The 27,992-nt window shown below is 41.8% G+C and overlaps 1 protein-coding gene across 2 annotated transcripts; it reads left to right on the forward strand.

Moving 5' to 3' along the window:
- Positions 1-489: 489 nt before the first annotated feature.
- LOC142398782 (rho GTPase-activating protein 29-like) lies at positions 490-27,922 on the forward strand. 2 transcript variants are annotated; one of them, XM_075482951.1, is made up of 22 exons: positions 490-645; positions 1,240-1,623; positions 11,993-12,136; positions 15,526-15,622; positions 15,903-15,975; positions 16,217-16,277; positions 16,889-17,038; positions 17,674-17,738; positions 17,846-17,956; positions 18,275-18,355; positions 18,751-18,882; positions 18,992-19,129; positions 19,777-19,961; positions 21,205-21,374; positions 21,728-21,862; positions 22,303-22,398; positions 22,978-23,141; positions 23,287-23,475; positions 23,598-23,735; positions 23,939-24,171; positions 25,565-25,862; positions 26,038-27,922. In XM_075482951.1, the coding sequence occupies exons 2-22, from the start codon at positions 1,329-1,331 to the stop codon at positions 27,187-27,189; spliced, it is 4,107 nt and encodes a 1,368-aa protein (XP_075339066.1). In that variant the 5' UTR covers positions 490-645; positions 1,240-1,328; the 3' UTR covers positions 27,190-27,922. The 2 variants fall into 2 exon arrangements, with proteins under 2 accessions (XP_075339066.1, XP_075339067.1); XM_075482952.1 differs by lacking the exons at positions 490-645; positions 1,240-1,623; positions 11,993-12,136 and adding an exon at positions 13,990-14,757.
- The last annotated feature ends 70 nt before the right edge of the window (positions 27,923-27,992 follow it).

Consider the following 27,992-nt stretch of genomic DNA (forward strand, 5'->3'; position numbering starts at 1 on the left):
TATCGACTACGGGTGATAGTATCAGGATAACAGAAAACTAGTCTTGTGATCTAGAATGTTAAATATAAAGCTTTCATGTGTGTATATTATAACACAAACGTACAGTATAATCTTAGTTGTTAAAAAAATGTTGGAAAACCCGTATCGCAAATCTGGCGCATTCAGAGTGTATTCGTCCAATTCGTCTTCTGCCGACATGGTATTCAAACGCAATAGCTGTCCGTCTATATATTCAGTGTTTTAGCAAGTTAAAACTACTTTCCAATTTGTTGTCACTATCCGGTAACGATACTTTATGTTGTCTCAGAAAATTGACACTTGGGCTGTTACCATTTCTATTTGCGGGGTTTAATTACAAAACGTCCGTCTGTACTAGAAGGCATCATTGTGCTTTTTTCTACAATTGTATTCATCCAATGAAAATGCGGCAGATCCACCACGTGATAAACCGACTAGTAAATTACGATTGACTTGAGTGTTGCCGATAGTCAGCTACTTCTGGATGTACAGTGAGTCAATGCGAACAACTTTCTGGCTTTGTTGGAGTTGTGGACCTGGCGGCAATGTTTTTGTCTTTTTATTGCCTCTGATAAGAAACGTATTGTTGGGATACTTTTACCATTATGTCAGTAAACTGCCAAGCAGGTAAAGAAAGAAGCGTATATTTTGATTGTGCCAGCAAAGCATTTTATGACCTGGGTTGGCTTTTTTTTTTTTTACATCATTAACGGTCCGGAAAAAAAAAGAAAAGTTGAAAGAAATGTGGCGGAGTTTGCTTTGGAGCTAGAGTTGGATGAATATGTTAGTATATATGGTAGTTTACTTCGTCTTGTTTTTTTTGTGTTTATTGTGATTTAATGTATATACAGTGAACGTTATTTTATGAATGTAACGTTAGCTATGTTAGCTAACAACAAAACGTCAGATATTACCAAGTGAAAACTAAATGAAAGCTATTACGGCAAGATGGGCATTATTTACAGATTTCTATATTTGCATAATAGACCAACTTGACATTTCATTATGATAACTGTGTGTGTGCAATGTAAACCTTGTGGTAAGGCATAATTTCCATAGAAATACATGTGATGATAGACTCTGCTTTGCCGTATAACGGCTCTTTTAAACTGTGTTTACAGAGTATAATAATGAGTTTGGAGAGTAAAATCTTAACTTAAACACATGTATAGTCGCTCACACACATCGTGCCCTTTTCACTCATCATTCTCTGTCTTTCAGCCGTTCAGGGAGGGCAGCGTGGTGAGATCAGGGGCTAGCTGTCCTGCTTATACCACCTTTGAAAGGTGACAGCTGAATTGGCTGCTGGGATGCTCCGGAAGAGCAGCAGCAGCAGCAGCAGTGGTGGCAGTGGGACAAAGCACACTCAGGATCTGCCACGGCACCCCTCCAAACCCCATTCAGAATCTCTATCAGCCGGATCCACCAATACCTGGACTATGGGCCGCAGCACCAAGAACTCCAACCCTCTCAGTAGCATAGGACTTTCAGCCCGCTTGATGGGGGCCCCAGGAGTGGACCCAGACTATGTAATGCAGCTGGTGAATGATGTGCGGTGGTTTGCTGATGTGTTACTCAACCTCAAGGATGCTTTCCAGCCTAAAGGTAAGTTCAGGTGGAGGTGGAATGTGGAGGTTTTGTGCATGGGCCATGAAGGTCAGACAACCGTGAAATGACGGATGAAGAAAGACTGTAGCCTCAGCGAGTCTTTTCTACACACTTTGTCATTAATATTGAATGTTAAGTACGTACTTTGAGCGATTTTTGTGATAAAAGTGCCGTGTGTAAGTGGTTCTCTCTTTCAGCTTCTCCCTCTAAGTGCTTTCCTAGAAAAATATTCATCTTAACTGCTAGAGGATGATGTGAAATGTGTTGCATTCAAGTGATGGTGCAGAGGGTTGAAGTTTCCGTTTTAAACTGAGTGGGTCCTGTAGTTAAAATCAAGCAGCAGCTGCATTTTTCTTTTTTCGAAATATATAGCCTATCTTTTGTGGCGAACATAAAGTTTTTCTTCCCTAAGAGTTAAATAGTGCTTGCGCTGAATATTTGTGTCAAAGATAAAAACCTTGATTTCTTTTTTTTTTTCTCTTATCTGAGAGACTAAAATAAGATGTCTAACACTGATGTTATAGTTTGCTGAAATTCTCTTTTAGCAAAGTGAGACGACACGCCTGCGGCTTTCTAGAAATGAAGGAAATCAGGGTGTCTCTGCTTTGCCTTAATGCTTCCTGTTTAAAAAACAAACAAACATGGCGCTTTAAAGGCCTTTGAACAAAAAGCCAAGGAAGGCTTGTTTTCGTTCTTTTTTAAATTTTTTATTATACTGCCATTAAAAACTTGACAGCGAGCCAGGATCACTTGTAGCGTGCCAGTTTGTAGTTTGATAACGTCCAACATCAGCTGCACTCATCTGACACTGTTTCATATAGAGCACGAGTGGAACAGGCTCTAGATCAGAGACAGGTAACTTTGTGTTTTCACTCAGTTGGTTTGCTGGCGCAGCTTTTGTTTGCAGACTCAGACAAACATTCCACCCACACAAATGCACGTCTCTACACAGAAGTAAAAACACTTACTGGTAGTGAGTTGCTCTGTGCCACTGTATCGGTGCATTTTTACTACAATAAGCATTTTACATTCTCTGTGAATTTCCGCAACAGTGACTCTTTAAAATATGTGAGAATAACTTCCTCAATTCAAAAGTGACATGATGAAATGAAATCTCTTGTTTACCCAACACTCAGAAACTCAAAGGTTCTCAGTATATCTGTTTGGGGGGGGGGGGGGGGGGGCTTTAAGCACTGGTATTATGTGTTGCTGCTATGTACTTTGACTTTGTCTCTTGTGACTTCATTTAGCTTTTTGAACGTAATTTCCTCTTGTAAAATCGATACAGAATGTGCTGCCATTACATCTTTTGCTGCTATTACTAAAAGACTCTCAAAGACACGCATGCAGTTTCCAACTGTACGTTCTGCGGTGGGAGTGAGGTGTTTAGCCATTCCTCTGGCTGGAGGAGGGAGGCCTCCGTGAGAGAGCCTCGGCTTGTTTCGTGCTGAGTGTTGCTCTGAGCCATCACAAAAACATTTGGGGTATTTGCCTCCCCATTGACAAGGAACCCTATTCAGCATGTGGGATGAAATCATACCATATGACCCCATAATGTCATTTGGATTAGTATTTTATTTGTGTGGTTCTTTTCTGAGACACTGGTGCGGTTTCCTGTCCACTCAGAGTAAGCAGTTTTATTACTTATTGATACAGAATGTGAAAGATGGTCGCATAAAACCCAACGTCTTGGTAAATAGTTGTGGCTTTGAATATAAGTTATGTTTTTAGACTCATAGTTCATCAAATAAATACCCCTTTTTGTTTTAAACCACAAGCAGAAAAGTAACACTGACCAAAAATCTGTAATTTAAAGATTTGATCAGTCATTCCTAACTTTACTGTTATTGTTAGTATTGGTTCTTGCTTCTAATCGCTGCCAATAAAGCATTTCTGGCAGTCCTCTTCATCTCTTTAAGACAGGCATGTGATCACCTTTGAATGTTTTTTTTCTTCTGTAGTAGGGTGTCCGGATTCATGTGATCTTCCTGTTCAAACTCAAAGGTTGCAACACATGACATCACAAACCTGTGGAAAATCTACCAATAACCTTCGTGTTTATGTCATTGAGGCTTTGCTTAACTCATAGTAAACATGTTTTCAGTCTAAGGTGTCTAATGATGGGATTTGCTAATCTGAATTTGTCCACAGGATGTCAACATCTTGTGCATCTTCATGTGTTTTTGTCCGTGTGTTTTCATTCCAAACTGATTGGAGGACATGTGGTTTTTGTCCGACGGCGTCAGGGAGGGTTTACAGTCTGGACAAAGTAACAGTCAAAATTTGTTTTAAATTGATTTAAAGCCGGTCATGACTATATCTTGTAAGAGCACATTAGATGAACAAGAGAAAAGGTGAATAAGACTCGGACTTTGGTGTCTTTTACCATCTGTTGTATGTATTTTTCTAGATACATACATAGAAGACACATTTCTAATAATTTGATCGAATAGGCTACAGTAGGTCTTCACTCAGATGACCAATGACTCAACTGTTGTAAAGTTTGGCAAAGGTTGCATAGTGATGATGATGATTTTAATTTTCTCCAGTTGACTTGAACCATTGTTATTTTGCCCATGAAATTCATAAAAGTATTAATGCGAAAGTGCACTGCTGTTAGCATTTTGGCTTGGCTAAACTTAGTTACCGTATGGAATTACACCCCACTCTATCGCTGCCTACAGTGCTTTTGTTGTGTGATTAGCAGCACATCTTTTCTGTGTCTGTGTTTTGCTGGAAGAGACAAACAGCCTCACAGCAGCAGCCCCCTCTTTGCGGTTGAAGAACGCTGCAGGTAGTGAGCGAGGTGGAGAGAAGGTTACTGAAGCACATTTTAGCTCCTCTGTTATTATTTTCATACTTGGGAAGGTCTGTCGCTGCAGTCCTGTGTGAAACTGATGCAGTGTTTTGAGATCTCGGGAGTATTTTATTCCCGCTGCAGAGGGAGAGGTTTGAGTCGGTGTGCCTCTCACAGCTCTTTATACATTAGCTTGCGAGATGCTTATTTTACCAGTCAGAGCTCCTGCTTGTTTTAGCAGGAGGCAGCTGACGAACACAGCACGTTTGGTTGCTGGAAACCCACAGGGGAACTCTGTCAGTGATGGTAAGCCCGGGTTAACTAGACCCACCTCATTTACACCCACAGCTTTACGCCATTGGATGCTCTGTGATCAGATTGTGGTGTAGGTTTACACTTTCTCTTATGACTCTGCCCTTACTCACAGTGCTCTCAAGAGCCGTGGTTTAAAGCAGCCAAATGATTCAATCTAAGAAAAGTTTATAAGGCTGTTTTGACTGAGTAGGCAACTGCTAAACTTGGGCTCGTACTTTCCCAAATTCAACTATATTCACTTGAAGGGCATAACAGGCACATGCTGTTGATGAATGAACCGTACCCTCTTGTCTCTGTGCATCCAACGCCAAAAAACGATGACGGGAGTGAGATTGTCGAGCCATGATGTTTGAATTCGATTGGTTCAAATGATAAATAATTATTTGTTACTGTTGGGGAACATGTAGTTCAGCACAAACTCGTAAAGTGGAGACGCTACCACATCATGAGTGGAGTACACAGCTTGTATAACTTCTGGGGCAGACACAATCTTGATGAAGTTAAACGTAAAATCAAACAACACAGACACACAGAGCTTTAAATTCCCCTGAGGTTCAACTGTTAAATTGTAATAGTAAAAGAGTGGGACTTGCATAGTGCTGCAGGCCTAGTATTAAGAATGACATGCTGTAAAAGTTTCTTCACTCAGGAGTTGTATTTGAATCTGTATTCATTTGCGGGAGCCCTATTTGTTGATGGTTTTAATCGGCATTAAAAGAGGAGTCCTCTGCACAGAGCTGAAATGCTGTCCCCCTCCCATCCCCCCACTCTCCTGCATACTCTGCATTCCTTTAGAACAAATGTTCACTTGTAGCTATAGTGCCTTCAATGGACTAATGGTAGGTATGAGGCACATTGACTATAGAAACTCTTAAAAATAAATCCACTTGCTATTTGTGGTCATATCAGCAACTCACAAGACGCTGTGATGTCAAGGCTGTCTCGCATTTAGATACTTTGGGTTGTGAAAAGTGTAAAAAGATGTCCCTGTTTTTAAGGAGGCCAGAAACAGTGGAGAGGAACGACTGCAGTGCTTACAAGGGGCAGATGGGGTTTTATATTGTGATAAGTGTACAGGACTAAAGTGTTTCTTGGCAGAATCTTAATAAAATGAAACTGTTTCCACTGGCTCATGTGTTGAGCAGTAACTCCCATGAACATCTCACTTCTTTGTTTTGCTTTTATTTTGTAATCTTTAAGAACAAAAGTCCTGCACATGTTAGCCAAAATAACCCCTCCCCTCTCTCTCTTAAATGTGTAGAAATGTGGCGGTTTGCCTTGCGTTTTGCCAAAACATTTTAGGAATGTGTTTTTGAGAAATGTGCGGTATAAGTTCTTGGGCGCTCTTTAGGCCAAAAGATAGACCTGAACAGGGAGAAGTTCTAACTTCAAATTGCTCTTTTCATGCAAACAGATTTGAAGTAAATTTTGTTTAAAGGTCAAGAAAGTCCACCTTAGTTGGTTTATTATTTTTTTAGCCTCAAGTGTGTCACACCACTACTGACACAACTCCACTTGAGGGCTGAACAAAAATCTCACAGCATAGTTCCAAGTCATGAGGTTAAAGGCTTACAGTATTTACTCTGTGTATGGTGTTCATTGTACATTTAGTTTGACCACAGATCAACTCTGGAACGTCTCTTAAAAAAAGTTAAAGAATGCTCTTCACATAATTCCGCGCTGTGTAAGAGCATGCGTTTGAATGAGAAAAGATCATTTCGAGCTGACTCACAGGTCCTTGTTCTGTCCTGAAAAGTGTGACTCTTGTCAACTGTTTGTGCCATTACTCAGATAAGATCTGGCTGTGCTGCAGTTGAACTGTTGTGTGTCTCACAGTACCAGCCTGTAACTGCGTCGGTGTCTGACACAGCGGCAGATGAAGACAGTAATTAAAAAGTGTTTGCTTGTTCCCTGTGAGGACTTCGTTGTGGCTGTAAAAGTGTTGTTTATCTTTCTGCAAACTTGTTTTTCTGACTGCTTTTTAACCTCGTATTGTACAATGCAGTTACACTACAAAAGAAAAGACTTAATCTATTATGCCTATTAGAGCAAATGCTAGCATTTATATCCCTTCTATTATTCTACAATATAATTAAATTGATTTAGGACCTAATATACTGTAAAATAAATATACTGAGTTATAGTTTCCACACACGTCTCCTCCTCTCCACTAAGTGTCTCTGTGCCAAGTGGCCACTCGCAGGTGGCGCCTTCATTCGAGAAATTAAGCACATAATGGTTTATTGGTCCGCTGCTCTTAAGAGAAAGAAAGGAGAGATTTGTTGGGCAGTAACTTTTCACTGTGATGTTGAAGGATGTTTTTGTGCGAGCTTGTGGTTGGGTGTGTTTCCTGGGGTGGGATTTATGGTTATGGGCTCTGGATGTTTGTGTAGGACATTGGTCATGGTGAGCATTGGAGCCTCTGCTAGCATAGGATGTTACTGCTGCTGATTTGGTTGAACTGCTGTGATTTACGGCAGGTTTGTGGTAGTAAAAGGACGTGTGTCTCGATGTATAGTGAACTAGTTTTTATTTATTTTTTGTTCTTGTTTGTTTGTTGAATTCATTCAGATCCACAGAGCTTCATTCACTAAAACTTTTACTACAAACTTCTTGAGGTGAAGTCATCCTCCTGTGAGCATGCTCGGGCACTCCTGCCTTTCTTTATGCCTGGTAACATTACAACATCACCGTGTGAGACGAAACTACTTGATTGACAAGTCTGAATACTTTCATAAGCAAAAATGCCTTCTTTATTTGGCCTCAGCATTTAAAACATGGGTTGCTTTGAGCTTGACAGAATGAATTCTCTCATGATTATGAGTCGAGCTGTCTCATGAGGTAACCAAATTTCAGATTTTGGAGCAAAATCTGTGTGCAGTGTAAAGGCGCTAGCATGGTTGACGCGTCTCTCACGGCGGTGGCGGACTGTGACGTCAAAATGATGTATCAGGCCTGGCGCTTCCCTTGAAAAGACGGCGCAGCGCGGTGTCGTGCACCAGTCGATTTTTATAACTTGGCGGCGCCACCAACGAAAAACCGGATGGACCGTTGTGTGACCAGGCTCAGTCAGGAGGTGCGTTTGTACAGGCAGCTGTACGAAACTGCAGTGAAACAGCACAGGGAGCACGTAAACTCCCCAAACTGGTGAACAGAGATTGGCAGAACTTTGGGGAAAGAGGGAGAGTTCTGTAAGAATGTGTGGAAGAAGCTACGGGACAGATACGTGGAGGCAAAGAAGAGGGCAGAGACTCAAAGTGGTGATGCCGGGGGCTTCAGACCTTCACCTCTTTTAACTGAATTAAAAAATTAAAATGATCCGAATACTGCAGCAGTATCATTAATGACAGTGTTCCTGCTCTTCATTGTTTTCTTCTCCACTTTTGTGGTTGTAGAGTAGCGCTAACCTTCACGTAGCAGCGCCACCTCTGTGACGGAGAAAATTGCAACTACTGGCGCATCGATTTGCGCCACTATATATGGCGGGCACGAACCCGTGACGTCATCAACACCGCTCGCGCGAGCAGACGCAGGAACCATGCTAGAGCCTTCACTCTCAGTGACGGTGACGTACAAGGTCTTCATCCAAGGATCTCACGTAATGAAGTGTCAAACACTAAGCCTGTCTGTGAAGCCCAGACCTCACAGCGTGAGCCTCACTAATAGTCCAAAAACAGGTAGCTGTTAAGAGCCTGCTGTTTTTTGTCCGTGTGATTGACTACGGCTCACTCTGTCCCCAAATAAGGTGTGGGGTGGATGGAGAGGCACCCGGCAATACAGCGTTTGTTTGGACAGAGGGGGAAATTAGTGTTGGGAGATGGAATCCTGACCAAACAGTTCCACCTGTAGCATATCAGGTGTCAGCCCAGAAATGCCAGCTTTAATCTTGTAAGGTGATGTTTTCTAGCCTTGTGGATGGTGAGTGAACTAATCTGTAGATAATCTGAGTTTAGTTGATTCAGTTTATCCATTTGGAGGGAGCTTTTAGGGTAATGGATTTAGCTTCAACAGAGAGCGCTGGAATGTGGTAGACAGATACACTTTTTTTTTTTTTTAAAGAGGAAAAAACAACAAACTGAAATCATCCACTTACTCGGGTGTAAATGTGTCACCCTTCCTCCCTCTGGGAAAGAACAAGAGAAGGAGGAGGGATGCTGACAGGGAACTGTGGCCTCCTTGGTCTTTTAAGCAAAGCCCTGCGGCTGTTTCCCAAGCAGCGCCGTGTCACCAGAGCTGCCGAGGCTTGTTTTATGTTGAGCAGATCGCGTGTCCAGACGGGCCAGTTGATTGCCTGTTGTTATCTGTGACGGGAGCAGAGGCTATAAACCCCTGTCAGGCCACCTGAAGATTTGGATTAGATTGGTCTTTCTCTGCACCGGGCTCCAAACAAGCTTTGTCAGACACAGTGGGACCCCTGCACGCACACAGTCACAAGAAGCAACTTTTCTTCAAAAGGCAAATGTTTGAGATAATGCGTTGCGTTAGAGTCGGGTCACCGTCAAACTTACAACATGTGCAGATTTTGAGTGTTTGCAACATACTGCGCTTGTAGATTGGCAGCAGAGGAGATGATAAGTCTGAGTCAGTGGTTCAAGAAGTTTTATCAAAACTGTTATTTAGTGGACTGAATGTAACTAACACTTTGTGAAGCATCCACATTGAACATTTCTTTGACATTTGGTTTTAATCTTTATACATTCTGGCCTGCATTAAAAAGTGATTTAACACAGACGGGACGCGCTGTAAGGTGCCAGATTCCAATACTCGTTGATGGATGTATAATCATCGAACATCTTAAAACCATGAAAAAAGATTTACAAAGCCATGTTTGAACTATTGTTTTTCCAGTGATGCATTTCTATTTTCCTTTATAATCCGGGGACCAAATTTCACAGCTCTCTGACGTTTGCTGTGAAGTTTTTCTTTTGTAATGCCCGAGGCTCGGCTCTAATTAGTTTGGACACGGTCTTTGTTTGCCGAGGGTCGACAGCGATATGTTTGTCATTAATTGAAAATACCGGCTGCTATTTATTTGTTTGTGCCGCAGCGCTGCAGCGGTTAATTCAGCGAAGTGCTGTCTTTGTGACGAGTGGAAGTGGGTGACCGTAAACAAAGGGAAAAAAAAAAAAAAAAAAACCTTGGCTCAGGTCATTTGTCTTTGTTACCACAACATCGCAGCCATTGTTATTTGATTGCAAATTGTACCTCTTCTGCTCCTTTGAGGGATAGATTGGTCTAATTAAATTCTTTTCTTTTCTTGGGAAAAGGAAGTGGGTGATCCAAACTGACTTGACTGCTGTGATTCCATAGCAGCACTTATAGTCATGCTCCTCTTTGTGTCATGCTAAGTGATAATTCTCAGGTGTGCATCTAATTAGGACCGGCTCTTATATGCTAATAACCGACCCACACATAGCTTTGATGAGGGAATCTTCAAAAGCCAGGGAGCTAAGCACTAAAGCCCTGTTGACCACATCTGAGAGGGAGGATTTAAAGCAAGGGGAGGGCACTTAATGAAGATCCATTATCAGTGTCGATAGGTAGGCGGACTTCAAAGGGCATGTTAGAGTGTCAGAGACCTCTCATCTGGGAGCAAATGTACAAGTGAACCCACCTGCTGCAAAGGACGATTTTTCTTTGTGTGGAAGCTTGGGGCCGTTCCCCATCTGACTGGCAAGATGGACCGTGTGGGGTGGATAACAGTATGTTTTTAAATATTGTTGAACACATACTGTTCTTTTTTTTTTTTTTTTTGTAATCGTCAGTGTCACTTTCCACATTGTTTTTTTTTAGCTTTTTCTCTTAATGTCCATTTCTCCCGTTGTTCATGAACAGTAAGACACAGCTGGACATGGCACATGTCTCGGTGGCAGATTTAGTCCCTTTTTGAAGTTGTTACATCAGGCAGTCGAATTAGAGTTTACGTATGAATGAGAAAGAAGAACAAAGAGCAACAAAGACACACATCCATTTGGGCTCTCCTTTTAACTCCCTCTGCAACTCCTTTTAAAATCCCAATAAATTCTGGCTCTCGTCTCACGCTGCTGCTCGCAGGGTTAGTCTAGATGAAAAACAGATGACTTTTCTCTTTCCAGCCGGTGCCCCCGCTTATTCCGAAACAGTGAGTTAGACATGAAATCACCCATTGTCTGGTGCCAACTTGCAGGCTCTCTGCTGATTAGCCTGAATGGGAGCAGGAGATAAACCCTTCCTCTCCTCTTGGGTTTATGTTTATGGCGTCACATGTGTCGCTGTTTTTCATTCTGGCTTCAATTTTGCCCAGAGAGACTAGTTGTCTATCAATATAACTGGTGTTGTTGTTTTAAAATGAAAAACCATACAGAGAATAGCTCTGGTCCAGCAGGTAAGAGATGCCTTTCATAGCAGAGTGACTGACAGAGTAGGATATGGTTGAAAAAGGAGAAAGAGAAAAGTCATCTGAATGCATTTTCAACATTCTTTTCCTCCCGCTGTCTTCTTGTGTAACCTTCCTGGCGCTGAAGACATCTTCCGAGATCCTCATTTTGCTGCTCATACCGTCTTCTGGCTGTTGCAGGAAGCATATGCTTAGATAATTACTACCATCGGGTGCATCAGTTGATTTGAAAAATCTGCTGGCACCGAGAGACTTTTGATTTCTTGGTATTTTACTTGTTTTTTTAAAAAGTTTACAGCCTCATTTGCTCAAATGCGACTCCGTGTAGTCTATAAGAACTCCATATTTGTGGTTTGAAGAATTGCTTCATTTTTCTAACTGACGGAATTGACTCTTTTTCACTTGTGTCTACAAAAGCATGGCATCATTTCAGCATTCATGGCCTCCGTCAGTGTGTGAATGTAATGACCATGACTGTCACCTTTCCACCCGATTACTGTGCATACCTTTTCCGTTGTACATGTCACTCTGCCTGGAGGAAGCAGAGAACATGTTGCATAACTGTAGTTTTATGCAACCTGAGTTTGTCACCGTCTCTCAACCACAACCATCTCTGTCTGGAGGCACAATCTCTGACACAGAGAAAATACAATAGAACATCTATCATGTTATTTACCCTGAGAAGAGTTTGTGATTCCAAATGACAGAGATATTGTGAAATTGTATTGGCTATGACAAAAGGAATGCCAAGAACTAATTTGACGCTGGTGCACTGTGACTAATAGATAAAAATGTGTGATTGTATGGTAGTTGGGCTTAGGCTTTGATTATGTTTTGAAACTTGCATGACTCAGCCTGGCTTATGTGCTTTTGTTCAGAAAACCTGGAAGGTCTTCAGGAAGTGGTGCAGGAACGTCTGGCCGAGTTACTCCGTGTCCTCAAGGCCGTCATAGGCAAACACCAGACCTTAAACTCAGCAGACATCCTCGGAGCAGCTGGCACGGTCATTGCTAAAGTCAAAGGTGAGTCATTGCTCTCCTGCATGCACAGGTGCACACAGACGAGCTGGAGAACACACACACGGGTGCCCTAATGATTCTCAAATTACAAGGTATGAAATCTCACGGCTCCATCAGTAGTTCAAGATAAATAGATTGAGTGTACGTCAGTCTTCCAATTCGGTGTGAGAATTTCCCTGAAGGAACATTTCATTACTCTTGAGTGGTCTTGGAGGTTTTTTTTTTTTCCTCAGGCAGCGGATACACTCTGACATATCCTGAATGAACACAAACAAAGAAAATCTCAACTCACAAGCTTATCTTCTAGTAACATGAGCCACAGCAAGGGAATTTCTCACCTGACTTACATACAAGAACACTGCGACTGACGCATACCTGTGATTTGCATTCCATGTTTCAGCAGCAGCTTTGGAGGCCTCTCTTCAGTCAAGCACATCCATTTTTCTTTGTTGTAAGACGTCTGATAGTCTGCACAACTGTCCTGTCTCTGAGTTGTGACTTACTCCTTAAGAATACATATCTGCAAACGGCTGTCTGCTGAGTGGTGCCATGTTTAGAATGCAAAAAGAAAACTAAGTTAGTCAAAGGAACTATTGGCACGGTTGAGACTGAACTTTAAGACTTTAAGTATCTTGAGTCACAGGATAGAAGAATGACACTAAGCAAATAATTCACAATTTCTTACAATAAAGGTCTCATATAAACCTGGTGAAAGTCACATTATTAAACTTGAGGCATCTATAAATGTCATATTGTTTTGAAATGCCAAGGCTTACGAAGTTAAATTATATTATACACGAGATATTCAGTCTTGGTCGCTGGTTCGCCCTCACTTCACAAACCTGGAGATGCACACGCATCGCAGCAGCAACATTTTCAGGACATTTTCATTAATAAGTGTTAGAGCAAAGCTGACTATTTACAGTAAAGGCAGAAAGTATAACCTCTCAGATGGTCTGTGTGTTTCATGTTTCCCATTTCTTCAGAGGCTGAGAAAAAGAAGGCTTTAGTGGATATAAAGTTTTCCAGAAAATTCTCTGGTTTTAGAAGCCTTTTTTGAACGAACACAAACTTTGTAATGGGTTGAATAAAGAGAAAATACTCATGTCATATTCAGTCCCATTATTTAAGCTATTTTAGTTTGTGTATATTTGGAAAAACAGTCTGAGTTAAAGTGCTGTCAGTTGGTGCTGCAGTAGTTTGGCAACATCAAGTTTAGGGGTTTGCCTGACCACAAGGGGGTGCCTTTCATCAACCGACTCCCTGGATGGACTGTCCCTAATTGTGCCAGTAGGTAACACCATTCTGACTCGGACAGGGAACGGAGAGGCTACAAGAGATGAATCAGTGAGACATCAGAGAGGAAGACTCAAAGGTTTGGCTGATAACAGGCCTTGTGCGCCTCACTGTCTTCAGAGCGAGTCGTCGCCTCACTCGTGTTCCTCTTTGAAGCTCGGTCATGACACCTGGAGCATCTGTACAGCTGCCAAAATGACTGGCAGAAAGTCTCCTCCCTATCTAAACACATGGTTGCTTAACCAGTTTCAGATGACGTATTATTAAGCCGAGTTTTTCTCTAGTGTTTTTTCTTTTTACACTGTAAAACCTGAAGCTGAAAAAAAGCCCGTTGAAATCGACTTAACTGTGTAATGCACACGGTTTCATTCTGGAAAGAGGCAGCTGATGTTGCCATCTCCTCTGCTTTGGTTGTATGTCTTTCGGTCACTTTTCGAGGGAGCGTTCATTTTCTCCTCCCTCTACTGCAAAACTGCATGACATTGCAGTAAAAGTGTCAACTTCCTCAACTTATTGAAATGATTTCCTTGCTTTGTATTCCCCTCTGCTGAGTGAAAATGCCTACAGCTGACAGTGTGTTTGCTTTCTACAGTCTTGTTGATTTACATTCTATTGTTGATTACCATAGGTTGGATCCTATTTACTGACACGTTTAAGAGGATGTTGTTCAGTAACAATTAGGGTTATTTTCTGCATTTAGATAAAGCTGATTTTATAAAAAAAAAAAAAAAAAAGTTTCTCCTAAAAATAAAGCTGTGCTATTTAAAAAGCTGTTGAATTTTCTCACATCCCAGGGAGGTTGAGTGATATCCACACTTCAGTCATTTTTTCACATGCTAATTGTCCGTGATACACCTCAGCCATGAGAAAACAATGGGCCCTAACCCCGAGTGATGCAGTTTCCATATTTCAGTCATGACAAGGGGGGCAGAGCTCTGGAATCATTGTTAGAAGCCCACAGGATGTCCTGAGGAAGAAGTCAGTGCAGAGTTGTACGCTAGCATTCAGATCTAGGGAGGTGCACGGCAGGGAGGCTCGAACCGCGCCACCTCCTCTCTTTGGTGTCCTCAAGAGTCTCCCTGGAATGTGCTCGTCTCTCTAACCCAGAATGCCATGACCCTTCTGTGCTTCTTCATCGGTTGGGGATTTATAATTACCGACCCACCACTGACTTGGATTGAATTCACTCTCATAAAGAGAAAATGGAAGCACAAAAGCTACAAAGCGCTTTGGAAGCAAGAATAGTTTAGTCGCACCTATTCAGTGGCATTGTTGAAGTTTTCGGGAGCCATTTACAGCACAACAATGCCAGGTGGAGAACAGAATAGGTAAGTGTTGTCATGCTTGTCTTGGGTTTTACATGTCACAGAATTCAAGCTGTGTGAGTGTTTCCTGTTGCGGGACAGACAGGAAGCACTAAGTCAGATTTCACAGACTCTGTCTTTGGTTCCTCTGATTGCTTTCTGCAAATGTCCTCTTCCTGAGCAAAGGGTTCGCTGCAAAGAAAGCCTCTTGCACATGTTTTTTGCACAAGATTGTCAAGCTTGGATAGCTTTCTAAAATCAGCGGATGTTATGATGTAAAGTTTGTCTTCTCTGTGTACGATCAGTATGGATGAAGGCCCGAAGGATTATATCACTTTTGGGGAAAAAAGAAGGAAAACTTTGGGATTGTTTCTAAAAAGTCATTGAATACCCAATCATGAAGTTCTTTAAAGCGTTTCAAAAAGGATAATATCAGTTTGTAGGAAGATATAGCTTTGACTGCCTCTCCTCCAGTTCTGGCTTTTAAGCTGTCATCTCTGTTCATTTGTAACTGCGAAGGGGATTTGACTTTTTATGTTTCAAGACATTTTGCATTGAAACAAATGAGGCCCTTTAAGAGTAACTGACAACTTTCTACAAAGACCGACTGGTTCATATAAATGAGTCAAATTCATTTGTGTCATTTAATTTTTCGTTTGTTCATGTACGTGTTTTGAACTCTTTGTCTAACCACATACAGGCCTAATTGTTAAATGAGCGCACACAATGATTGGTTTGTGGTCTGTCTTTACTTTGGCTGAAGTACGTGTGCATTTTTATCACTCTCTACAGGCATTAACTTCAAGGAAGTGAACCAAGAAAACAAAACGGCTAAATTCAGCGAGATACACGCATCCGTTGACACTTTGGCATTCACATTTGGCAATGTGTGAGTACAATGCTTGTTTACCTTTCAACAGCACCATACTTTTTTTCTCAGCTACTTTTTTTGTGCTGAAGGAGTTGAGATGATTTTAGACCAGAAGACAAAAAAACTTGTTGGTCTCGTTAAACCTGTCATTACTTCTGTACCAAATCTGAACTTTGAAAAGTAATTTAGAGTCACTGTGTCAAAGAATAGATTGCATTCTTGACCATGTGCAACTCTTTCTGTCTCTCCCAAAACGGATTCTGTCACATATTTACATAAACCTATTTCTTACCCTCAGAGTTTCTGACTTCCTTATGGGAGATGTGGACAGCAGCTCAGGGTTGGGGATCCCCCAGACCAGGAGAAGCCGGGTGAGACGCCGTCTGTCTTTTCTCTGATTTTAGACCACATGTGCTATTCAAGGCTTTGTTTTGAAACATGGCATTCATCTTAAAGCCACACTTATTGCAGCAATTTTGCCACTTTAAAAAGGCTTTAAAAAACCTGCTTTCTGTACTTGATTGAGTGTTGAAAACCTAGCTGCTTCTGATGTGTGACTTTGATTGTATGTGTGCTTTTCCTTCCTTTTAATTTAAAATGTCCTCTTCGCAGTCTTATGACAACCTCTCTGTGGATCCTGAGCAATATGTTCCAGAAAAAAGTGATCCTGTGGGTAAGTGTGCCTCACAGCTTGTCATTTATCTCTGAGCTACATGTGGGTAATATGATACATTGATGGCTATTAATTGCTACTTCCCAAAGCATTTAATGGTTGCTTTGCAGCCCATAGCTGCCAGAAGTGTCAGCTTGGGAGTTAGCGAAGTGATTTAGGCTTCGGACTCTTGAATGTTTGAGGTGGACCCGCCTTAAACCTCTGCTTCAACCCCTGTTATTTCTGCTCCTTTTTTTCATGCTAGTTGCTTTTTTCCCTTCTCTGTCCACATATCTGACATTCCTTGCTTGTTGAAGAGTAGTTCTGTGCGAGATGGGGGACGCATGGGGTTTGTGTTGAATCAAATGGTGGGTGACTAGGAGAGGTTTCACAGTCTAACAGATAAAAGGAATATAACGCTTATAAACTATTTTAAAAGCTGCTTGGCAACTTCATATCCTCCCACACCGACTGCTTCACTGACCTCTTTCTATTTTTTTTTCTCCATTTTTTTTAATCTACCTCCCACACATGTCTGCTGAAATATTGGGACTAGATTTGTGAATCCAGCCTCAGGACATTGTGGTCATAGTACATATGTGATAAGCGTGCCTCTCCTGTCGACTTCACAGGCACAGAGGTCCCACTGTCTCGAGAGGAGGAAGTTGACTTGACCCTGCTGAAGAATGACAGTGGGGTGGAGTCTGCTCTGCTCTATGCTAAGGCCTGGTCCAAGTACATCAAAGACCTTTTGGCCTGGATGGAAAAACGTCTGGCCATTGGTGAGATATTCACAAATTCTGACCAAAGGTTACAGGATTTAAGCAAGAGTGATAGATATTTTAGAAAAAAATATATGATTTTTTATTTATTTATTTTTAACTGATGATATTATGATATGGACTTGAGGACTTATACAAAGAGTTGCCTGTACTATACAAGATTTTGCACAAAACCCCCCTGATTTTTGACTTTGATTAAGGTCTGAGTTCAGATGGGGAAGATGAGATCTTCAGTTCACTTCATTTAATTTGGGCATCATGTTTAAAAGAAGATGATTTAATACAACCAAAACATTTAACCAGTACATGGACCTAGGTCTGTTACTTTCCAGAATTTATTGATATCAGTTACAGAAACTTTGTCATTCATACCTTGCTGGGAAATTGCCACATCATTTATGGCCTTAAAGGTTAATCCTAGTTGAATTTATTATATATAGACAGCAAATGCATTTATTTTGGTCCTACGCATTCAGAAGGAGTTTTTATATATTTTGCTATAAATGATTTGCTTTTAGTTTTTTGTAATCTTCTGATATACTCTATAAACTACTTTTAAAGAAAATGGTTATCAAAGTTTTGATTGCAGACATAAATGATTCCTTATTGTTTTGCGCATTTGTTTCCTCCTGCAGATATTGAATATGCAAAAGGCTATGCTAAGATGGCTGAGTCTGCAAAGAACCTGGCCAGTCAACAGGTAATAAAATGACTCCACTTGTGATGTGTAACTCTTTTTGAATTGCTTTCCCATACAGTTGTGCGAAGAAAAAAATATGTGATCAGTTTCCTCTTGTTTGTTCAAAGGACTACATGCCATTCAGTGACATCTACATTTCCACATTCAAGAGCGACGTTGAATATAACCAGATGCTTATTCAAACTGCAGTTGCTCTACAAACCAATAAATTCATACAGGTAAGTGGTGACAAGAAGACGTAAACCGTTGTAGTCATGAGATTCTTTATTGTGCTCAAAACACAACCGTAAAGCATCTGATGCTCAGTGCATTTCACCAGTCTGTAAAAAACAGTTAGAGAAGACGTCTCTCTGAAAGCAGAAATGTTCTTTTTTAACTCCTTTGTCATTTCATAAAATCCAACGAGGTTCTGTTTGTTCCTTGAAAGCCTCCAGACACTGTCTGGTTGTTCATGTCCCTCTTTTATGTAAAGTTTTGAGTTTCTAAACTTTGTGTTAAAAGGTTGCTGTAATCGTTGACTTTCCATTTGTTCTCAGCCTCTTCTGACTCGCAAGAATGAACTGGACAAGCTGAGGAAAGAAATCAAGGAGCAGTGGCAAAGGGAGCTAAAGAAAATGGTGTGTAGAGTCTCTGTATATCCTCATTACATACTTATCATTAAACAAGTCAACCGTAACTTAATGAATGTGGCAGTTTCATCCATCAGCCAGGTAACTGTCAGATAAATAACAAATTAAGAATACAGTTGTCAGCATATTTGTAATAATGCCAAACAATCTTGCAAAAGCTCTAAACAAATTAATTTGTATGATCAAAGATACATTCTATAAGAAGCTACATGCCAGTTTTTAGTAGTGTTTGTGTTTAGTTCCAGACAAACTTCACTGTGCCACTTCACATGCAAGGTTGATCATTCAGAAAAGCATGTCTGATTGTACCCATGGTAACTGTTGCACACATTGTCACATTTAATTTTGTGCGCTATGTGGCCGATCTGTGTGGTTTTTGGCAGCAAGAGGCAGACACATCCTTGCGCAAGGCACGAGCATTGAAGGCCCAGAGGAGAGAAGAGTACCAGAAAGTGAATGCTGGCAGCAAGCAGTTGGAGAAGAAGAGGAGGATTCAGGAAGAGGCTCTGCAGAAGGTGGGCAGGAGACATAAAAGGAACTGGGGGGAAAAAGTGTATTACTGTTTGGTATGAACAACTTCCACATTCTTGCACTAAACTGTTCTCCGTTCATTGTTTTGGGCAGGCGGAGGAGGCCCAGGACCAGTATCAGAGCTGCATGGCTGACGCAGGTGTCAGAAAAACGGATCTTGACAATGCCAAGAGCACCATCCTTACACAGATCCGAGAGATGATCTTCCAGTGTGACCTCACTCTCAAAGCGGTGAGCAGCAGTATTTAATTTTTATTCGTCAGCTAAGAATCCAGTGCACTTGGAGTGGAAACTAGACTGCACAATAGCTTGTTTTCTAACCAATCCGAAAACATTTCAACCATCTGCCTAATGCTGTTTTCCCATTACATGGTACCTTACAGTTTGTCACAGCGTGGTACAGGTAGTAGACATTTTGTTCTCCACGACACCTCAATGTGTGTGTCGGTTACATGACTCAATGTAATGAATAAAATGCCATAATATTGTTTAGGTCCCCTTCGGACTTGTCAGGGCATGCACAAGAGACCTCTAGGGGCGCATTTATGGGGTCAGACACCAGGCAGCAGACCCTTTGAGTCCGCAGGGTTGCAGGTTGGGCGCCTCTTTGGAGTGATGCCTGAGATACCTGAGCGGGTTGAAGTAGTTTTAATCTTGTGGCTGATCTGATACACTTGTACCTGCTGCTGGTCTCAGTTTTCATTCATAGAACTTTTAACAGAATAGAACTACATTTGTGTTTTTAATATTCTTTGTGGTTTAACTGGTTCTACCTACCTCTTCGTGTATTTACAATCTCTATATGTCTTTATTTGCTTCTTCTTTCTTTCATTTACTCAGCCAGGCTGACCCTCTCCCTCATTTACTTTTTGTTTTAGGTGACAGTCAACTGGTTTCAGATGCAGCAGACACAAACCATGCCACTCCCTGTCCACTACCAAGCCCTGAGTGATAGTGCCAAGCTGTATGAACCGGGTGAATGCTATGCAGAGTTTGTGCGAAACCTGCCCAAAAATCTGCCAAAGGAGCACCTTCACTCAAACTCCCTCACTGACAGTTCCAGGTAACGAAGGACGTGGATTCCGGAAACGGTCACTGAATTTATTGCCAGCCTCAGGGAACTGAATGAAGGATTCGATTATGCTAAACAGGAAGTTCACATCTTTAAAGTTGTTGTTGTTATAGGGCAGGTTGTTGCGCAGGCTGCAGTGTGTCAACATAAAATGAGCACAGCTGATATGTGTCATTGTGTCTGAGCAGTGTTTTTGTCGTTTAAGATTATTTGGGATTTTTCTCGGTTGTAGAAGACGGTGTTTAGAAATGTGTTTAAGGCTATCCCACCCATTTTTAGCAAAGGTAACAGTCAGTCAGAATGGGAGGAAGAGAGGCAGAATCGAGGAGAGACAGAGCGCGTGTTGAATTTCTTGCCCTTCCTCAGGAAATATCTGTGGCGCAGGCTGAAAGCAGCAGGGAAGATTACGAGCGTGAGAGTTTTGCTCTGGTTTGAAGCTGCCCCTAACATTCAGATTGGTTTGTCAAAGCTGAGAATGGGCCTCCCACACACACTTGCTCCTTTTCACTATGTAAAGAAATAATAATTCATAACCTGCGTTTAATCGAACCGAGTTAATGGTAAGTTTAATGGCATTATTGCTTTTATAGCTCTGTTAGATACAGCTAGAAGTAAATTACCGGCGTTGACACTTCTTGAAAATGTCTTTCTTTTACTTGCATGTGCTTCCATTGTTGTGAGGACAGATTATTCAACTCTACGATAGAGCTTTACTTTACAAATGGAGCGTATTTCAGAGACTGTTTGTTCTCTGTTCTCCAAGTCTTTGTAGATACCATGGCACAGGTTATTGGGGAAAAAAAAAAGAATCCATGCTAATCACTCATAAGAAATCTCAAGATGGGTTTTGTGACTTTTATGCCATTTACCAACAGCTGAATTCTAAAAGCATCAGGAGGTCTCTAATGGACTGAAAGCACAATTGTTGCCCTCATCCAGTGCAATAATTGAGCAATTTCATTATTGCATATGCCATACTGCAGTGTCATAGAGAGGAAAAATGCCTGTTGTATAATGTGTATCCTAAAACTACCTGATATTTGTACAACAAGTTGGCAAAATGGATTCAGTAAAACTGTTACCGTTGAATTAATGGTTTACTCGCTACTGTTGAACAGTCTTGTTACATGCTCACCTGGATACACTGTGTAGTGTAATGATCATGTAGAACTTGAAGACTGCAATTTTACCTCTGAATTCATGACAAAAAGCCTTAAACTCTTTATTTCTCCAGGTTTGTGTTCAGCAAAAGGTCAGTGGGAAGCACTCATTCCTCCCATGGCAACCTGTCACAGGCATCGAACAACTCCTGTGACGTGTTGAGTGGAGATGAAGCTGAGAACCTCCTACATCGGCCTGTAAGGATCAGTGAGCGAAGGTCCAATAGCAGCACAGATATACCAGGTACTTATTCCAACATGTATTGGATGTGAGTTTCAGTTTGTCTTATTCTTGAAAGCATCCCAGGCTGATTGCTGCTGTTGCTGGAGTTTGGACGGCTCATGGTGATACGTAGGTTTGATCAGCCTCCAAAAATGCCTGTATCTTTATTAGGCCCCTCAGGGACTTGCCCTGTGTTTTGAGTCATTGGAATGTTTTTAGGACAAAACAGTTGTTGTGTGTTGCTGACTCATCAAAAGTCTGGAATATGTGTGTGACTGCTTGTTTCTGAAAATAACTTTGAATATCACTAAACAAAAGGATCATATAGCTGCATTTCTTTGTTTGTGACTGGTGGTCTGCATGTGTTTTTGCAGCACTAAAGAGCCTGGCCCCATTGAGAGCCTGGGCCTCCAGCAGTCAGGGAAGCCAGGGTGGGATGTGCAGTGACTCAGAGAGTGCGGGAGGCAGCAGTGAATCAAGGTCCATGGACTCCCCTACTGCCAGCCCAGGTATGAAGACTTTCCATTAAACATCGTAAATTCATCGGCGATTTTTACATATGAAATGATTTAAAATGAAGAATATTTGAGCTAAGGAAATGGAACATCGGTGCACAGGAGAGCAGTCATAAACATTCAAAAACATCTAATACAGCCAAAGAGATTATCGGAACAGAATTAGATTTATTTATTTTTTTGGTAACTTCCTGACTGTGTGATGGAAAGACACGCACATGTGAATTCCAAGTCCACTTCCCTCTTTAGCTGAAACTCCTTGCCACACTGCTACGTTATGATATATCCAAGATGAATTGTACACATGCTGAGCACACCATTTTTCCTTTCTGTTCCTCTCTAAGCGTCTCATGTGTTTTTATTCCCATCTATGATAACATCGTTCATTTTCATTTAGTCCCTGAACTTTATTAATTCAAGATTTATTTGTGCAGGTGACTTCAAGCGACGGCTGCCCAGAACTCCTTCCACTGGGACCATGTCTTCAGCCGATGATCTGGATGAGCGGGAGCCTTCCCCCTCAGACAACGGTGAGACACTTCTGCTTCTCTGTGTATGTTTTAATACTCAGGAAGATGTATGATTGTATGTTCAGGCTACTTTTTGCATCGTGTCGGCATTATTGAAGTCTTTAGTTTATTTTTTGTGACGGGTAAGCTGATGCGTGGAAGGAAAAATAAGGTTTTTGTTGTGTATAGCACGTAGCATTGTCGTATTGGGCCCAAATTGTTGGTAGATTTTCTGCGATCAAATGCTTTTAAACTCAATTAAGCAGTGCAGACTGGGTCTTGTTAGTTTTGGCGTATGGTTTCAGCTTACACTTCCTGTATCTGTGTTGATTTCTTTCATCTATTGTGTTTATTTTCTCAGTGAATTGAAATAGTTTAACATCCCTCTTTATCACCCTGTTTTTTTCTGTGAAATAACATTTAAAAAGGCTAGAATCCCTTCCATAAAAGGAAAAGAAAACTATTTCAAGCCATTTTTGTAGGGAAGTGAAATCAACAAAGTAACCTCGAGTAACTTCTCTAAAGGCCCACTTTAGTTTTTGCTGTTGTGAACATGTCATCTGTCCAGTTAGTTTCCTCATAAACTTTGCTGATTTTCAGGTCTTGCAGAAATGGTGACAGAGACGGCGAGTTCTCCCGGCCCGTTCCGAAATGCTCAGATGTCCAAAGCTTCTCAAACCCATAAGCTAAGAAAGCTACGAGCTCCATCTAAGTGCAGAGAATGTGACAGTCTGGTTGTTTTCCATGGAGCCGAGTGTGAAGAGGTACAGTATTAACTTCTATTCTATTCTAGCTGTAAAAATGTTGATGAAATTATAGTGCTACTGTGTATGCAGTAGAACACAAGTTCTAACAGTTCCGCCACGTTACATTTCTGTTTTCCTCTCAACGGCTGCTTTTGTTTGCCAGTGCTCTTTGGCCTGCCATAAGAAGTGTCTGGAAACGCTAGCTATCCAGTGTGGTCACAAGAAGCTGCAAGGCAGGCTTCAGCTGTTTGGTATCGACTTTGCCCAAGCATCAAAAAACAGCTCAGATGGTGTCCCCTTCATAATCAAAAAGTGCACTTCTGAGATTGAGAGTCGAGCCCTCAACATCAAGGTAAGTTTTTTTTTTTTTTTGGATGATGCATACTGTAGTGTTGTTTGTTATTACCATCTGATAGCTTGTTTGGAAATGATTGAACTGTGACTGTATTTTCTTTTTAATTTTGCTGGTTACAGGGCATTTATCGTGTAAATGGTGCCAAATCACGAGTTGAAAAGCTCTGTCAGGCATTTGAAAATGGGAAGGATTTGGTTGAGCTGTCCGAACTCTCACCTCACGACATCAGCAATGTCCTCAAACTCTACCTGAGACAGGTGCGCCTGGAATTCTTACTGACTGATCAGAAGATTGAGAATTATTGTGCAACTCATGCTGAAATATGTTTAGATCTTTTTCTATTTGGTCTTGCAGAAGTTATATAAGTACATGTTCAGTCTTTGATTTCTGTAATTACCTTTTTTTAAAATGAATCTTCTGCTGCTAAGAACACAAACACATAGTTGTTTTATTTCAACAGTTACCAGAGCCTCTGATCTTGTATCGCTTCTACAACGACTTCATTGGCTTGGCCAAAGAGTGCCAGAGGGTGATAGTGGAGGAAAAGGATAAACGTCATAGCACCCAGCCGGGAGAGAAAGGTGGGCCAAGCATCAAGCTGAACAGAGTCATTTTCAAGATAAGAGATCTACTTCGCCAGCTGCCAACAGCCAACTACAAGACTCTGCGCTACCTCATGGCACATCTAAACAGGTGAGGGCCCAGAGCTATCTCCTCATTCAAGGAGATATATTAAGCCCCTTTTTTACAAGCTGACGCAATCTCCCGAGCTCTTAATGAAATGTCTGTGACAGTACAGCAACTCCTATGGCTTCAAATCATTTCCACCTCTTTTCAAGCAGATAATTTTAAGGTGTTTAGCGCTCCACTCAACTCCACTCCACCCCTCTCTGTGGTACTTAATAACTCTTGGAGCACTTTATTGGGGTATGAGAGAGCATATAGTAAATGGCCTGGGAGCTTAGACCACACTCCAAACTGACATACTTAACATTCAAGTTTCGAATGTTATTCTCAAACACTGACATTTCCCTCATCTGCAGTTGGACCACGGACAGCTGGTGAGCTACTGAGCCCTCTCTTACTCCCCGTCTCCTCGGGAGTCATTTGTTGAATGGCCCAAGTTGTTAAAAACATGCACTGCAGAACACAACACTCGCCGACTGTGTTATAACACCACTGAGAACTCGTTATTCCCCCATCACATATCGGCTCCATAAACTCTGGACTTCTCTGTAGTTTTATTCCTCTGTGTTTTGTTCAGTTTTGAGTGCAAATGACAACAGAACATTTCCCAGCCAAACTGGAAATTCATCGGTCAAGCAGCTTGGATTGGAGCGGTCGAGGTTTAACAGAAGAGGTGGAGTGATATTGAGAAGTGGCATAAATTGAAAATGAAAATGAAATTGTTAAATGAGGAACTTTCAAAACAAAGGGGCTCTTTAAAAAAAAATCCAGGCTTGTGTTTCTGGGGAGTTTCTGACTTGCTGGTGAATTCAGATGCCCTAATATATGCTCCCAAGATGAGAAAAAAGTTATTTTTCCATAACATGTCCTCTTTAAACAAAGCACTGGTAGAGCATAATTAGCTCACTGATTTTAAAGTTAAGTGGATTGCATAAATAATGATGATATTTGATGTTAATAGCTAAAGAAATAGCAAGAGCACAAGAGTTTTAGCTTCCTACTTCAGAGGTGAAGGGAGGGAAACATGTTAAGTTGAATTTGGTCAGAGATGAGGGAAAACGGGCTGAATAACCTTGTAAAGTGTGTGTTTACCCTGTATATTTCTACAGCTCTTTGAATGAGGCAATATCAGCTTTAGAGGCCCATAACAAAATGGGTTGAGTTTATTCTGAGTTATTGAGTTGGTAGGGACAGCTAACATACTGTATTTGCCAGGATATTTACGTATTTTTAGACCATAACATGATTGAAAAATACCCTTGAATGTAGGTAGTAATTTTAGACTCTCTCCACAGAAAGTTGTTCAGTAAGTTTTGATGAGAAATCATGTCTCTGAAAAACACAACCTGAAAAGAAGGTCTTTTACTAAATAACTCATTGTCACTCTTTACCACCACAGAGTCACCGAACAAGCAGAGGAGAACAAAATGACCGCAAGTAACCTGGGCATCATCTTCGGCCCCACGTTGGTGAAGCCGCGGCAGATAGATGCAGAGGTGTCCCTGTCCTCCCTGGTGGACTATCCCTACCAGGCGCTGATGGTGGAGCTGCTGGTGAGACACTTCCAGACCGTCTTTGATGCACCCTCCCTGCCTGGTCCTGAAATCAACACCAGCCAGGCATCTCCCAGACTGACCCCGCAGGAGAAGATGCGGCAGCTGAGCAGACACTCCACCTCCCTAATGGACATCAAAGAGGTGCGAGGGGATTATACATGTGCATTTATATTCTGTGACCACTGGACTCGCGGGGAATTCAAAACCAGATGTTATCCTGTTCTCGCTCATCAAGCCTGCCCATTTTAAATGACATGTTAATATATTATAAGCTGATGCTGAGATTGTAATCCAAGTGTTCATTTTGTCCCATCAGAGTGCCAAAGTGTACAAAAGATACTCATCTCTAATCCCATCGTCACACATCCTGGATGAGGTGCAGGAGGTCCAGCCAGGAAAAGACAGAGCCGAGGCCTCAACCTCGGACAGACTCAACGGCATCCAGAGCTCCAGTGGGGGAGAGGTCCAGACCTCAGCCTTTGGCCATTCTACTTCCACCATCTCTTCAAATGTCCCCGTGGCACCAAAGGTCCAGCTACGCACCCAGCATATCAGACATGTGCCTCGGCCAATCAGCATGCCTCTGGAACGCCTTCCCACGCTGGCTCAGATCAGGGAGAGGAATAATCAAAACAATGCTGATAGCGTTGATGGAAGCTCTGAGCGGGACGCCATCGCTGAAACTATACAGGAGACGCCAGAGCCAGAGAAGGCTCGCCAAAGCAGCTCATCCAGAGTGAGCACCTATTACATCACTCCTTTTATAGACACGCAGACTATGCAGAGGAGGACATGGGACAGGAAGTACAAGCACTATGATGTTACTCCCAGGACTGCTATGATCGTTGCCAATCTACCACCTGCCAGTTCGGGATTGCAGCCCGTAAAGGCAACGGTGCCCATCCCTGTTGGACCGACTGCAACCACTGCCTCTGTGCTTCCTACGACAAGCACTGAGAGCACCGTATTCTCCAGCAGCTCCCACACCGTGTCAGTCAAGCCCGTCTGGACTTCTAAAAAAAGGGAAAAAGACACAGAAGGTTCAGTCAGTCAGCCTAGCAACTTCCCGCTAACACTCAGGGCACCAAGGACTCTTCAGCCACCTCCTGGAACATTCTACAACCCCCATGTTTCCTTTAACAGCAGAGCTAGGACGCTGCCAAACTGGACTACCACTGTAGCCACCATCACCACCACCACCACCGCTAGCACCTCGTCACTTGCCAACCCCGCCCAAGCACTCAACCCGTCCCCTGCCCTCGCAAGCCCCACACAGACACATCTCCAGGACTCAACAGACAGTGTCATTGACCCCGGGCTCTCGGCCTCCACAACCCTCTCTCCTCCCCAGTCTCCACCACCGAGCAGCCCCGACGACCTCAGCCCCAGCGAGACTAAACCCATCTACCAAAGACTGAGACCTCGGAGGGTGCCGGAGCTCGAACACAGAGAAGCTCATTTTGTCTGACACCAAAATAAAAGCATATTGTATCTGTATATAATAATCTTTCTGTGCATACAGTCTCATTGACAAGCAGAGGATGGGAGGAAAATGTGCGTGTGAAAATAAACCATGAAGTGTTAAAAAAATACTAATATATATTCTATTTTACATGTTACAGTCGGTGCCAACAGTGGTTGGTCGACGCATTCAAAACGAGAAAATACTTTAAAGTTTGAGTCCAGAATGAATGTTGGATGTCAGTTTTTTTTAAACAGTTTTATTGATAATTCGATTTTTATATGAAAGGAAATTTGCCAACAACAAAATTGATTTTTATCAGTTGAATTGTGAGGTTTTCTTGTTCGGTATCCGATTTGTTACAGAATGTTAAGCGATGCACTTAATGCATATTCAAATTCTAACGATCGCTTTCAAGTTAAAGTTGAGATGTTTGCTGTATTCCACCAGGGAAGATGGAGGTATTCTTAACACAACATTCTTGATCATAAAGAAGTGATCTTGTTAGTTTTTTTTTTTTTTTTTTTTTAACCGAAGTCTGTCCACTTTAGCCCGCGATTGGTACATTTTTCTCTGTATGTAAGCCTTACAGTATGTATCTGTTTACGTTTTTATATTTATTCGTACATACTCGATATTTGTCTCAATGTTTTTGGGCTCTTTGCAGAGTTGTGACGTTACAGAAGACAAATGACATGCCACAGTTCATGCTGCAAATTAAAAGTTCATGTAAACAGTTTTTTTTTTTTCTGTTCTGGTTTTTAAGAACTTGCTTTGTTTAACATGTTGAAATTTATGCAGCCTTATAC

This window comes from Odontesthes bonariensis, chromosome 14 (genome assembly GCF_027942865.1).
Source record: "Odontesthes bonariensis isolate fOdoBon6 chromosome 14, fOdoBon6.hap1, whole genome shotgun sequence".
NCBI lineage: Eukaryota > Metazoa > Chordata > Actinopteri > Atheriniformes > Atherinopsidae > Odontesthes > Odontesthes bonariensis.